Consider the following 15,518-nt stretch of genomic DNA (forward strand, 5'->3'; position numbering starts at 1 on the left):
TTCAATATGTAAATTGAATTTGTTGAATTAGTTGAAAAAAAATTGTTGGGTAAAAATCATGTTTTTTTGGGGGGGGTGAGGGGCCCTTAACAGATTCTCGCACCCGGGCCCTGAGGCGTCTAGTTACGCCCCTGTGCAGACGGCAGCGGGAAATACCCCCATTTACAGGAAAAAAAATGTTGGGGGTGCGGGGCATGTCAAGACCCCACGACCCGGAGGATTTGGGTCTTGACCCGGAGAACCAGAGGAGCAGCGCTCCCAGGTATGTTCATTACCAAAGTCAGCCAGCCATCAGCCTATTTACAGTTTCTCCATGAACCTCAAGATAACGATCAACTGCCCTCTTTTCTCTGTAGGTAAGATGCCCAGGGTCTATGACATGTGTGGCTGATATGAATGATGGGGAGCTAAATGCATACTGTAACTGCAAATTACAGTCTGTCTTTGTTACATACCACAATCAATTAATGTTGTCTTAAAGGCTATGACATTACTATTCAAACATATTTGTCTACATAACTTCTGGTGGGTGGTTTTACTAATGTGAAGCAAAACATGACACCAGCACTTGAGCCGTTTATCAGTATCATATCATAAATAGCTGGCACAGAAGGTAGAAATCAGGAACTGTTTAGAATTATTCATACTGTATGTCATGTAGAAAAATGTCTATAGAGAATAAGGCTTTAGTGAAAATGAGTATCAGCAGCTCATCAATGAAGATGTAAGCAGGCTGCTCAGGGGCATCTTAATTTCTGAGATTAGAAACAGAACGAATTAAAACAAATTTATGGAACATTTAACTAGCGCTAACACCTAACTATTTCTTGTTTATATATAATCTTTATGACTCATAACTGACATGTAAATTCATAAATACCTTGAAATATAGAATTTGACAGCACACAGTCTGCCCATTTTTTTCCCATTTTAAAGACTCAGACTTTAGTCCTTGGCCTCTTCATAGTTTTTGGATAGACATATGCCTATCCCATGCATGTTTAAATTCCCTCTCTGTATACATACATAAATTAAAAGGTGGCCAATCCTATAGAAACATCTATGGACTCCAATTAAATCATGCTCCGCTGTAATATGACACTACCCAACGTGCACTACAACCCCTGGCATCTATCTGGACGAGGGATGTTTTACCCTAGTACTATACCAATATGTAACCAATACTCAGGCTATAATATGAATGGCATTTCTTTTCCAATAAAAAGTGATGACACCTAATGGAGGATGCCAGGCCACAACCTTTGTGTTACACATGGAAAGGACAGCCGAGCTGCTGAGAAGCACAAAACACAAGGCTATTCATTCCAGAGCATATCACAGAAAGTACCATTGCTTCCCAAATCGAACGCTTGCGAGCAGAGCTCTCTCCACCAAATGCATCGGTTTGTCTTAGTCTGTCAGTTCTAGTCTTGTCATACCCCTTGAATATATGTATTGTATTAAGCACTGCGTAAATTATTGGTGCTATATAAATAAAAAGATAATAATAAAAATTGTTTCTCCATAAAGATTAAATGACTGATTCGGTCTTCATGCTTTATCAAATATTTTTCTTTAAGCATTAAACAATGCTGTACACAGTAATGTAGTTTAGCACTGAAGAAAATCTGGTTTTACCTAATAAACATCCTTTATTTGTAGACCTGGAGGCTGCCATTTTTATTAGTCATGTGACTTTCCCAGCTCAAGCACCACACTGAGCTGATTCTTTATGGCAATGCCAACAAAGCCCTGCTTGTCCAATGAAATCTTTAACTTCAAAGGTTTTCTTTAGTCAGAATTTCAGTGTCTGGCTTATTGGAACCAAGTTATTCTGTTGTTTACCAACCAATACAGTATGATTAGGAGTCAGGGTGTTTGTCTAGTTCATTGGATTAAGGAAAACAGAGCGAGAACAGATATATCTAATATACAGCTGTCGGTATAAACGAGAAATGTCTTAAAAAAGCAAACTCATTTTAATGCGATACCATTAATAAAGCGATACATAAAATAATGTATTAACTTACCTGCATTTTCCATATTATTATTAATCATCAGTGCTTGCTGTTTGATAGGCTTTTGCAGAAACTATTATTTTTCCCAAATACCCTCATGCTTTCTCCAGGTTCAGGTTGCAACTTCACATTCGGTACAGTAAAAATGGAAGACACTATAGAGGAGGAAAAAAACATGCTTTTAGATCATCATGAACAAAAAATAAATTAAAAAAAGGCAATTCTATGCTTGACATGAAATGAAAGAAGGGATACTTTAAGTGTAGAGTATTAAAAAAAACATAAAAAGGTAAAAAAATAAATATATGTGGAAAAGGTGAATCAATTAGTATGTATCAAAATTAGAGAGGGTAGAAGGATAGGAAAATTCTGGCTAACAGATAATTTTTGAGCATCTTTGTCTTCTGAATGTGTTTACGTATATATGGAGGTTTTATATCTGAGTTTCTGTGAAGAAAACTAAAGAGTTCTTTCTTTTTTGCAACTGGATTCGTGTCTCATAATGATTATCTTCCAGACACAGAATCCCTATTTCAGTAACTTGAAATTTCACTGGAGGCATTTAACGAAAAACCCGTCCTTTAAAAATATAATGATTTTTTTCCCATCTTTATTCTCCCCCCCTTCAAAAGGTTTCACTGCTCCTGATGTTTGACGTTATGCAAAGATGTGTTTCTGCCAATGAATATCGCCTTTTGGTTATGCTTCAGCAAATAACCTGCTGTGAGCTGATAAAAGGATTAATGCAGCCAAAATTCTTAATCTGTGAAATTACAAATTAAATTCTCATATTAAAAATACCACCCTGAGGTATTTTTTGTGGTTTTAATTCCCCTCTGGTGTTCTGCATACATTGTGCCTGATAATGACTAGGACAAGGCTCTCTCTGCTGGCAGCCTGCTGCATGGTGATAATGTGCAGGCATTTACTTTAGTGACGGAGCCGGGTTTAACCACTGACTGATAAACTAAGTGGGGACTGGGTAATAACTCCACATTAAGTGAAAAGTACTACTAGAGAATACGGAATTCGGGGACTATCAAAATCCTAGCTGTGCTTAATCATTCACTCGGATTGGATTGAGATGTCACGACTGCAGAATTATCTCGCTGGAGTGGTTTGGGTTCAGCTCCGGGCAAAAAATAAAATGAATTGATCTTATTTCTTAAAGGAAAAGTAAGCTTTTTTGTTTTGTTTCTACAAAAGCCCCAAGGTTCTTGATTAGGGTGTTACAGGAACTGCCACTACTTATCTTATTTATACTACATTAGACATCGGGGGTTTTCTTTTTGTTCTTTTTTTACACATGAAAAAAATAACAAATCTGTTAACATGTATAGATCACGGGGACCATATGCAAGCAGAGCAGTTAATGAGACTGTATCTATCCAGTTTCAAGCTAACCGGAGTGATCAGACTAGCTGGCACCAGGGTTTGAAGTGTTATATTTCAAGCACAAACACAATTGACCCAAATTAATAATACCTTGTAGGTGACAATATATATAAAAAAACATGGGTCATGAGAGAAATGGGCAAAAGGTATTACTCAAAAAGGATGAGAGAGAAGCTAGGGTCACCGTATGTCCACAGTCACTATTTGCCCCTGGAAATGTCTCTTAAGCCCAATGGTAAAAAAATAAAAGTATCCCAGTCTTTGGCTTAAACATATCAACCATAGCCAACATCTTTAAATTCATTTGTATTAAATGTATCAGTGATATAGAGTTGAGGAAAATGACATGTAAGTGCAAGTAGGCGCAACTTAAACATGTAAGTTGGGGAATATAGGCAGAGTGATATAATCATACATTAATTCCGTAACAAGATCCATTATATAACAGTGACAGCTGTGAGTTACTGTATGAAAATGAACCCCATACTTTGATTTGAAAAGAATCTGCTCAGACATATCATTGGCATTAGAGGATACAGCGACAGTGTAAGCATCTTCCCCTTTTGCCTCCAGCAGCTAATGCCTAATGAGAAATCTGGCCAATTAACCCACACCATGTGACGTTGGTTAGGAGTAACATTGAATACCTCTGATTATCAACCTCCTTATGGTAAGGTATGAAAGGCAAATAAAAACAAAATATGAAAGTGGATTTGGTGGATAGGACCCAATGAACTTATAATATACATGCCTGGGAACTCTCAGGGTTGGACGCGGAGTCTCTGGGTCTGGAGAGGACTCCTTTCTATTCTTTACTGGGGTGATCACATTTAAGACCGTCAATTGGTGCTTTTGTTCCTAGTTATCGTTAATATCTCTGCTTCAATGCAGGTGAATCAATTAAGCGTATTTTTAAATAACTATATCCATGACAACTGGTATTAGACCCATGTGGCCAACATATTTGGCAAATCACCACATAGAATCTTCACAATCAGCTTTTTAAGGTGTATTTCAGTATTCAGTAGTTTGAGTTTTAGGGTGAGCTCATTACGAAAGTTAAGGTGTCTTATTAATGGTGTCCAGAGAAGGAGTTAAATTGCTTGATAGTGTCTTTTGTGTTAAAATGCAAAACAGTCATTGATTCAGCTCCTGGTAAGCAATATAGCCATGAAAAAATAGACAGGACTGGTCAAACTTCATGTCTTAGGCGTTTTTTGGTATTCGATAGGTATACGCTGAATTCTTGCTTTGTTTCGTGTCATTTAGAAAACTCCCAGGTATGATAATCTAATATATATAAGCTATTAAGTATCGGAGCATAGTTAAACATGGTTGAATTTAAATAGGGTTTAAAACAATCTATCTTTCAAGTGGAAAATGCTAAAAATAAAAAAACATTTAAAATATCTTTATATTTTCTGGATGTCATGCTGTGTTTAATCAAGAGAAATAGGATTCGTCATTGAAAATTCAAGGAAATCTGAAATGCTTGGCACTTATTTATATATTTGTGTATTTTGTTGCTTGGGGGAGACCATACAAGAGTTTCCATTTACTTCTGAGTAATCAGAATTCTCTCACCCCTGCAACAAAAGCACTTTCCTACCACATCGTTCTCATTGCAAATCATTCACGTTCTGCACATATTCTCTGGGTAAATTGACTTTTCACACATTTTAAAGGAGTCTCTGATATACTTTTTAAAGGAATTAACAAAACTTTGTTTCACTTTTCTTTGATGCTGTAAAGGACAACTTTTACACCGAAGCGGGGATTGTAAAAGGGTATCTATCAATCAATCTGCTTAAAGAAAAAAAAGGGAAACTAAGATAAACAATAAAACAATATTAATGTAAAATAAGCACTATGTTCTCACTATGGGAGCAGCCATCTTCACTTCCCACTCTCACAATCTGTATGATTATTTACAGTGCGGAGCCTATGGTCATGAATGCTGGGGTGCACCCTCAGGTGGGCGTGGTTATATTAACCCCTCCCTTTCACAAACGTCCTTTCTGAACATGCCCATTTCTATAACAGCACCGCCTCGAATCTTCAAGCTCCACCCCTTTTTCCACAAGAACTTTGTTGCCAGATCCCCTTTCATTTTTTCTCTGCTTTTGTTTGTTTGCTGCTCTTCATCTGGTGAAAGTGTTCGGTCTTCGTAAGGTTAGAGGCAGGGAAAGGGGGCATTAAGAACATAAACAAATTAGTATGCCCATTTGGCCACAAATCTGATTCCTGCAGGTAAAATAAATTTGATCGACTGACAATAGTCTCTAAAGATGACCATTACATCGTACATCTTCAAACGTAACAGAAATGGTATTTCTAACCAGTTACAAATAACTTTCGAATCATAGGAGTAACATGATATTCAGTCACAGCTGTACATTCTATAATGTCAGTGTATGAGACTGTCTGTAGATATGAATACACTTAAGCTTTGTTTGTGTTGACACCAGTCATGTATGATCAGACCTTTTTAATAATTGTCTCTAAACCATGTAAATCTAGTTTTTTGTGCAAAAATGAAAATTGGAGCCAGTCACAAGCTTGTTGGTAAAAAGTATCATCCTGCCAGCTTTGGTTGCTAGGGGCAGAAAATCATTCCCACTGAAATCATGGGGGCAGTTTCTGCGTTTGAGCACAGGGGTCTTATTGCACCCCCTGGCACTCTCTCACGGCTGCTCTGGCCAAACAGATCTCCTGGAAACCAAGTAGGGTCGGAACAAAACCTGAACCGTATTTGGATGCAGAAAAAGTAGGATGTAAGGTAAAACACATATGATGACCGGACTATTTTCTACCGGTACATTGGGGTAAAGTTGAGCAGCCTTTATGTGCTATTATAAGGTATTGCTGTTCCTTCCATCTTCTATAGACACCACTTCTAAGGAACCACAAACATGAACAATCATCTTACCCAAAGTTTATTTCAACTCTAACATCTCTCTGTCTGTAAGGTTTTTTCCCCTGGACTTACGCAGCCCACACAATAGAGGTGAAAAAAGCAGCATAGATGTTTAAGGAGAAATAACATCCATAATTCTATTGTAAAATCACTTGGTTGCATCATTCTCATTCCCTCACATGCTCTAGAACATACCTAGATTGACAGGCACATTTAAAAGTTGTTCCCCATGTAGCTCTGTCACATCCTATAGGTCCCAAGAAAAGAAAAAAATAATAATAATATTCCAACATTTCTAAACCGAATAATAATGATAAAAAGCCAGGAACAGCTTTCCAAGAAAAATCAGAGACAGGTTCAGAATACTTGAGCAGGATTGAAAGAACATGCTTGCGCACTTACTATCGCTTAACTCCCATAGCCGCGGGGGCAGATCACTGAAATAATCATGGTTCAGAGCAGCTTGTGCCGACAGTCTGTTTTTTGGGAAGCACTGGAGTAGCTTGGAGGCTAGATCTTCCGCATGATTCACGTAGCTCAGCCTGTGAAATGAGACAGTGCTATTAATAATCCAAAACTTTTCCTAAGACAAGACAAGATCTATACATTAACTTTAGCATCTGGCATCATCTGGAATGTTTTCTGGACTGATTCCATCAGCTATGAGATCTTCACCCAAGTGCCTGATACTGTTAGGTATTCAGCAGCAGTAGCGACAAGACCCAGTGTTGGACCAGTGTCCTAAGGAGTCGCACAATCAAGAAGGGGTAGATCAACAAAGTAAACCTTGGAAAGATCCACAGACTCATCACTCTTTATCTGCCAACTCCCTGTGCAGATCTTAATAATACTAAAGCAAATCCCAGACAGCTCCCAAAATATATAATTTACTCACTGGGGAGCACCAACCCACCATTGCACCCCAATTATGCCACAGAATCTGCTGGAAGCATAGCATTTGATGGCAGATAGGAACCTTTCGGCCCGTCTGGTCTGCCCATTTTCCCTGATGTAAAGACTCGGACTGTAATCAGTCTTTAGCCTAGTCTTACATTGAGGATAGTCAAACATATACCCTATACATTACATGTAATGTAAAAAATGTAAGGTGGCGGACAATTTATATTTAAAAAATTTCTGCGTACTTTCTCCAATCACAATACAAAGACACTTGTATCTTCATACCAGCAGCACTTAGTTTTGCTTAAAACTAATTAAAAGGGTCCCTGCTCTCTAGCAAAGTAGCTTGTTTGAAGGAAAATTACATTGCATAAGGAGAATTCGGGATGCTGTTCCTTGACTACAGCACAGTGGGGGGAAAAACAAATATTTTTCTTTTTATGTCCATTTCACTTCAAAGTCTAGAGTCCTTCAGGATAATTGCATTATTGCACAAATTGTTTGAATTAAAAGAATTTGATTTAATTTCACTAAATAGGCTTATATTGCATTATTGTAAAAAATAAGGTCAGTACGTGGTCAAGCAGAACATAAGCATCAAAAAAAAAAACTTCCTTTGGTTTAAATACTAATGGGAAAAAAAGTATAGCGTTCTAGGCATGTGCTGTGAACTTCTGAACCCTCGCCGCTTGTTAGCTACACAATGACAGAAAGACCACTTCACACAATCATTAGGAGCCTTTTAAATAAACACGGATTAGTTTTGGCTCTGCATATCTGAACAGCGCAGCTAAGAATTATCCAGGTGAATACATCCCAATGTAAACAAGCTTGTATTTGATCATGTATCATTATCCTGATGTCCGACATCATTTTACTTTTTCTTTGCATGTTCCAGGTTTTGCACAAACAAGTTTTGACTTGATCAAAAGTTTAATGCTTTGAAACTCAGAGGCACATGAGCTGGAAGGGTTAACACATTATGCCCTGAGACTTTCAAAGCAAACATAGTTCAGCAGAACTCTCTGTGAGTTCTAGATGTCATCGTGAACAAAATCTCTGATCTGCTCAACCAGCCAACGCAGAAGTGGGCACCACAGGTGAGGATATGTTTTCCTGCCCCTCACTTTTTACACAATTTAACTTATAAACACATATTCTGCATTTGCCCTGGTGTTTTATTATATTATTTTGTCTTTTAGGACTGTAGCGCAGCGAGATTCTGAGCTCTTAGAAAGGGTGTACCTAGAGCTCTTCCTTTTCTGGTGGAGAAGCTTTGTGAAGAAGTAGGGCTAACCATGCATTCAGGCAGGGCTTCACCTGGAGAGCTCCTAGGTATGGAACGAGGTACATCAGGGGAGGAAAGAGGGATGCACCAATATGGGTCCACATAATGTGATCTGCCCCTAGTAAAGTGGTCCACGGGCTTCCAACATTTTAAAGAATTTGGTACTGTGCCATGCCCCCACGATTCAGGCTGGGCACATCCATGCCCCTAGACCTGTAGCCAAATCTAGTTCAGAATGTCCCTAAGCCTTGTGCTATCCTACAGTGTTTACAGCTCTGTGGGTAAATTTTGATTTAGATTGTAGATGTCTGTTTCTAGTAAAGCTGCATTAATTCATTGAACATATGCCTTTTACCCCAAATTCAGTTGCTCTGACAATTACCCCAATTATTACATAAAAATACTCATTTATTGATGTAATACATTTTTTTATGCACTTATTTTATGATCTCTAGATTGTAAGCTTGTTTGAGCAGGGCCCACCTCACCTGTTTCTGAAAGTCAAATTGTTATGCTATATACTACTTATGTCATGTCTACCCATTTAGCGGTACAGAAAACAATAATATATATAACACACAAGCGCCTCCAATCAAAAGGTTTGTATTTCTCCGAACCCCAACATGAGATTAAGAAGCAGAAAAGTTGATATACCAGTAAACGTGATGAAGCCTGAACAGTAAACAGCATAACACAGATTTACTTAAACTAGCAGAGATTAACAGCCAAGATCTGCTTCGCACAAAAGTCGTTTCATGGGTCATTCGGATTTTTATTTACTGAAACGTAGTTTGCCAAGGCCAATATTTGTCTGTTTTCAGGCAAAGGGAGCAAGACATGAGTACAGACAGATGAGGTCTTAATGCTATTGCTATTTATGGGATTCATCAGGTAAACACTCATAATTACGAGTTTTAGATTACGTTTCAACCATTCGCAGCTACAGATAATTTGGGAACAATGAAAAAACACAAATTAGTATTTCCTCTCACAATAAACCTCTCTCCAAGCTGAAAATATACACGAGATAGTGATGATATAAATGTTTAAACAAACAAATATTTCATGCAATGCTTTATACTGAACATGAAATCACCTTTTCTTACAAGATGATTTTTAAATGAAAAATACTTTTTTTTGTTAGTCTTGTAAGCAGGCTGCACGGTGGATTTAGATGATCTCTCCTAAACCTTGGCAAATGATGAAAGGAAAGCAAATGTATCAGTGCAGTTAACATTCCATAGAATTCTTTCTTCACATATGTATTTTCTCACTTGCTGGACCACAGCCAAAGTAACAAAGACGGGGAAAAAAAAGTAGTAGAAAGAAAAAGATCATGTGGTATGTCTACTGGTGAGGGTGCTTTTTGTCAATACCCTATGTTGTTTATTTGCACTGAATTTGTTCAAGCCCCAGAAAAAGCAAGTTTATGTTTTCAGGAGCCACTGGGTGAAGCTGCTGGATAGCAGGCGAGATCCTCCCATTTAACCTTTTGTGGGCCGTGTAGAAGGTGAGGACCCACATGGGATCGCAAAACATTCCAGCTATGCATAGTTATTCATCTCTGTCCTGTGCAGCACAGATGTTGTGAAATACATCCGTTTTCTACAGAATTCAGAATTGTTTTATACATTTTGCTGGTTCATGGGACCACTTGGGAGTCATTTCCTACAAAGTTATTTGTACTATATATATATATATATATATATATATATATATATATATATATATATATATATCTCAGACGGATTACTTTTAAAGTTTAAGAACACTTATTTTAACATAAGGCTGCTGTATACATTTCCAATAGGTCCAATGGAAAATCTGGTCAAAAACCTTATTTTACTGTTCTCAAGGGCAGATACCAGTGCAAATGACAGGCATATCTTATAAGTATAAGGGCAGGCATACAATAAGAATTATAAGTCTGTATCCTCCATTATAGACATACACTGACATACGTTCCTTTATCATATGTTTATAACTTATATCTCAATATTGCTCTTTGACTGTCAGAAATGTCTTAGCAAGTTAGTTGTATAGCCTTACTGTATCTAAAGGACTGGCAAGGTATTGGTGGGGAAGGGGCACTAGGCCACTCGAGTTCCAGCTTAAATGTCTGACCCCCTAGTCTTTGACCAACTTGCACACCAAGAATGGGAAGCAGTGGTGCAAGAAACAGGGCAAGAATTAACACAACAGATTCACCCTCTGTAACTTAGTTATCAAACCACCGATAATAATAATCCAATATTTAAAAACAACTGAATTAAAAGCCGTATAGAATTTTAAAGCAATGTTTTTCTTCCCATTTTTTTTTTTGAATCTCTGCTGTGTATAGATGTTACCTATGAGAATCATGAAATATACACAAATAGTTGTTCTCAGATTTTAGCATGCTATACAAGCTTTGTTCTCCCTTTTTACATCTGGTGCGAGAGACGAATAGCGCAGGATAAAAGATTGCTGTAACTGAAAAGACTGCTTAGTAAGAAATAGATTTTCTTCTCTGAAACAAACAACAAACAGACTATGACCAACATTCTGCTAAAGCACAATTTATTCTGTAAACAGAATGTTCAATTCTCCTTGTTCTTCACTAATACAAACTGAGAAAAAGAAGTAAATCCATATTTAATGAGAATGGCACGACAGATTCAGAAAACTGGGTCAAAAGTGGTAAAAAGTGAAGTAAACACCATAGCAACCAATGGAATTCGTCTACCGGTGGTCCCGCTCCTACCACTTTGGACCAGAATTGGATTTTCACTTATAAAAGCCAATATGTATTTATCAGAAGGTTAGAGAATGAGTGATATACACTATTCCCCTTGAAAGAATCCAATCTCTCATCCTTGGGATTTATTTCCTTTTGGTATTTGTCCTCTCTTCTAAAGTCAGGATCTGGCAAGAATTGTGGTTTTTTTTTCTGGCTTTGAAGTACTTTGTTCCTTTCTTGGGGGCTCCTGTTTCACAACCGCTTTACCACGGGATCAATTTCCATCAGATAGACTAGAGTATGCCTGGCATTCACCAAAAAAAAAATCCCTACATAATTCCTTTGCTGGATAAAATTGACACAAAACGGCATTGTTGAAACTTTTTTTCTTTTGTCAGAATTAGAATATGATTCACTATTATGTTTTAGAGCGCGGGATCAATAAAGTTTAATGCTCATAAATAAATCACTTGATTCTTTGTATTCTAAACTTAAACCGACGCAAACATAAAAACACACACACAGCTGGCATCTTTTGTGAGTTTGTGTATTTATGTGGTCTCCGAAGGATTTAGCTGGACAAACATCACAAAGATAATATCTGAGTGCATTGAAATTCTAATCAATATTCCACTGAGCAAGGCTAGTCTAGGATCAATGATTGTGAGATTTAAATAATTTAAGGGGCTGTGCCTTCTATTCCAAATATTGTACTTGCATTACCCAAGTTTGGATACATTTAAGTGCGGATATTGTATGGAATTAAAGTTTACTTGGCTATAATTAACTTATTGACAACCCAAACCCAGGTATGTTATTATACTGATCTATGCTATAAAGCAATTTTGGTGGTAAGTGGTTAAATTAGCAGGTTCACCAAAAAAATATCAACCCTGCTATATTCGCATTGTTAATAATTGCAATCTGGCAGCTCTGTATTATTGGCAGCTACTAAAGCAAATACCTCCCAGCTAACATCACTTTAAACTTAAATTAAAATGATCAAAGAACAGCACGGCTAAACAATTATGTATGTTTTCATACCAATATATTTTATATCATAAAGCAATATATTTAAGTATCGCACTGCCTTTGGTAGAGCTCATAATGCAATCTATTGTTCATGAGGCATATTGTGATTTTGACACCGGATTTGCGCCTAAGGGCATTGAATTGACTCGGTGCCTTTGAGAAAAAGGTTTTATCCCCTTGGAATAACTCGCTTCTGTGGCCTAAGGCAATAGCAGGTGTATGGTCTCTGCATAGCATGCTGAACACAGAACATAGACAGATAGCTAGATAGACAGCCGTCGCTCGCTGGGCTTTATTATTTGATACTTATATTGTTTTAGTCTCCACGCCTTTTATGTGAATGTGCCACTTATACAAATAAGCAATTTTAATTGATTTGTAGACTTCAGTCGTGTTCTATCCCACTTTAAAGAGAACTGAATGAATATATTAAAAACTACCTATGGCTTTTCCATCGGTGTTATTGTTAATTCAGGATATGCGTAAATCTTGGGCAAAATTAGCATTATCTAATCAATTTCTTGTCTTATCACTTCCTAACCGCTCCCTCCTGCCCAACATAGGCTGCCTGACCCAATCAGCAACAAGCAGCGACTTACCAACAAGGGTTAAAAAAAAACAAATAAGGATGAATAATCATGCAGATCTTGAGAACAAGGAGTTCTGCGTTTAGGATTGTAAAAAGCAGGATTGGGGAAAAGTAACAAAATACGTTTTAATGCGGGTAGATTTCTTCATAGTCATCTTAATTTCTTGCAGGACAAAAATTTTGGGCATTCTAATGTTTAAACATACCTGCAAATGTTTAGAGAACTTTTCTTGAAGTATTTATGCCACAGCCTCCCTTCCAGACGTTCTACAGTACATGCTGTAGCCATGTGTGATCTATAAGATGGTAGCACCAGTCAACACCTATCGCCCTACTACTTTATTATATACTGTAGCGGGCAAGTTTTCCCACTGCTGTACTTTTACTTACTTTCATAAACTTCATTTTAAATAATAACCACTGTTCTTTAATTTACCTAATTGTATATAATTGAATATATAAGTCATATCAGTCTATCGCTTTAAATGTCTTCAATACGATTGTTACTGGGCACGCCTCAGCCACAGGGATCAGCTTTCACTACTATAAGCGCTAACATTTATCAGATCTAATGATCTATTTATACGATTTTTCCTTGTGCCAAAAAAAGTTTTTAAATGGAATGAGGATTATAAACAAGATTTGGGAGTGATGTACAAAATGTTGGCTTTGGTGGAAAGTCACAAAAGTGGTCTGATAACCATAGCGACTAAAGGGGAATGGTCCAACCAGCAGCAAAGTTCCAAGGGTCACTATGGTGATGTTTTTCAGCTTTTGCCCCACAATAACTTTTTGTACATAATCTAGGTAGACAACAAGGGGGTTATCAAAAATATCTACACTAATATCTGACGTTTTAATGGCTACAATATAACACAGATAAGTCTAAAGTGACTACCATCTTTGATGATATGAGGAAGCCAGCGTTGCTGGTGTCCTGAAGCACTGATTTACAGTTTTAGAATGTTGTTAGCTGGCCCACAATACAAAGGCTATAAACTTCTAAACTGTATGCCAGATTCCTGGTGAATAAAGCATAAGATGTGATTGGCTGGGTTTCTTAAATAATTAGATTTTCTACCCCCCCCCAAAGAACATGGTGTCCGATTTTATAAGGCATATAAGAGTAATTGGACTTATGGGATTGATATACATAGTGAATGGAGGGGAGAATAATCAGAATGTAAAAAGTGGAAGCTATCTAGCAAGTAGATATGAACAAAAACTGATTAAATCAGTAATGCATGTTTCCCCGTATTAAGTCAGACTTGATGATAGCTTATGCAGTCAGTGATTTGCGACTACCCGCATGTGAAAGATCAGTAGAAGATAAATACAATAGTATATCATCAAGCCAGAAATGAGAGCTGGGGCTCTGAAAAAGGGGTAGGACAGGTACGAGGAAAGACCAAAAAAAAAAGCCAGTGTCACAGATGATAATTGTGATCTGAGAGTTTCAGTGGGCATAAGGGAAAAAGAAGAAAACGTGCCAATATTTAGGACTGGCTAAGTTCCTGGTAACTTGGCAGCGTGACATTTAGAAACTGGTAACTGTATTTTTCCACATAAGATACACTGCGAGCGATTGATAGAGAAAACTCAAATGTCATAGAATGGGATGAAACTGTGCTTTTGAGAAAATCAAAAATCAAAATAAAATGAAAAGATCTATAGCGTGCGAGACAGATATTCAATTTTACTTTCCGCAGTTTGTTAAAACTTGACAAGATTGTGAGTCAACACTCAGGAAGCTAATTTGTATCAATACAGATTATTTACAAATACAAAATTGAGTGAATTTTCAATTTCAGTACTTCTGGGGATTAACTGTTACTGTGACTATTATTATTTCTGGTTTTCCCATGTTTTAAAAAAAGATACAATGAGGGCTTAAATAGTTGATATACTTAGCGGTCAACATTAATTAATTTTAGGGATTGCTTAAAGAGACCCATACAAGGTAAATGGTTTTGTGTATATAATGTGACAAAAGGTGTGGTATAGTGCTAGATGGCAGATATATTAGACCAGCCTTGGTCAATAGTAGCCTACTTTAACCCCTTCGCGACCTTTGCCGGTTCAGGACCATCATGACAAGAAGGTCACTAGATGACCTTTGACGGTCCTGAACCGTCAAAAAATTAAATAAGCTTAGAAAGTGATCAACGATCACTTTCTTCGCTTAAACGGCGTTACTGTAATGCCTCGATGTCGAGGCATTCAGTAACGCCGAGATCGGCATCGGGGGCCATGTCTGGCCCCTCCCCGGGTATGGCGGCGGACGCCCGTTTTAAAAGCGTTCAGGAGGCGATCAACGATCACCTCCTAAACTTAAATGGTGTCGCTGGAATGCCTTGATCAGGAGGCATCCAGCGACACCAAACACTTACCTCTTGATGGACTGTGACCGCTCCGGAGAGCGGTCACAGCCGCAGCTGCCGGTGATCTTCGCCATCAGCAAGATGGCGGCGGCCCGGGAAAAAAAATAATAAAGATGAAAAGGTTCGCTAGACGGTCTCCTGACCCTCTAGAGAACTCTGGCTCCACTTGCAGGTTGATTACAGGCACTGCATTCAACCATGCAAGTCAATGGAGCCCAGCTTTCTAATCACAGTGTGATTAGAAAAAATAAATTTAAAATAAAATAAAATTAATAATAA

At 37.7% G+C, this 15,518-nt stretch overlaps 1 protein-coding gene across 1 annotated transcript in view; it reads right to left on the reverse strand.

Annotated features, from left to right (window-relative positions):
- Positions 1-2,057: 2,057 nt before the first annotated feature.
- The window catches only part of LOC149280533 (cyclin-dependent kinase 14), a 168,239-nt gene continuing 154,778 nt past the window's right edge, over positions 2,058-15,518 (reverse strand). The window contains exons 13-14 of the mRNA XM_089500382.1: positions 6,733-6,872; positions 2,058-2,173 (exon numbers count right to left, since the gene is read on the reverse strand). Coding sequence (XP_089356508.1) covers positions 2,058-2,173; positions 6,733-6,872 — 256 coding nt within the window. The remainder of the gene's footprint in view (positions 2,174-6,732; positions 6,873-15,518) is intronic.

This window comes from Sceloporus occidentalis, unplaced genomic scaffold (assembly GCF_023333645.1).
Source record: "Sceloporus occidentalis isolate IW3139 unplaced genomic scaffold, rSceOcc1.0.p SCAF_154, whole genome shotgun sequence".
In the NCBI taxonomy this organism is placed as follows: domain Eukaryota; kingdom Metazoa; phylum Chordata; class Lepidosauria; order Squamata; family Phrynosomatidae; genus Sceloporus; species Sceloporus occidentalis.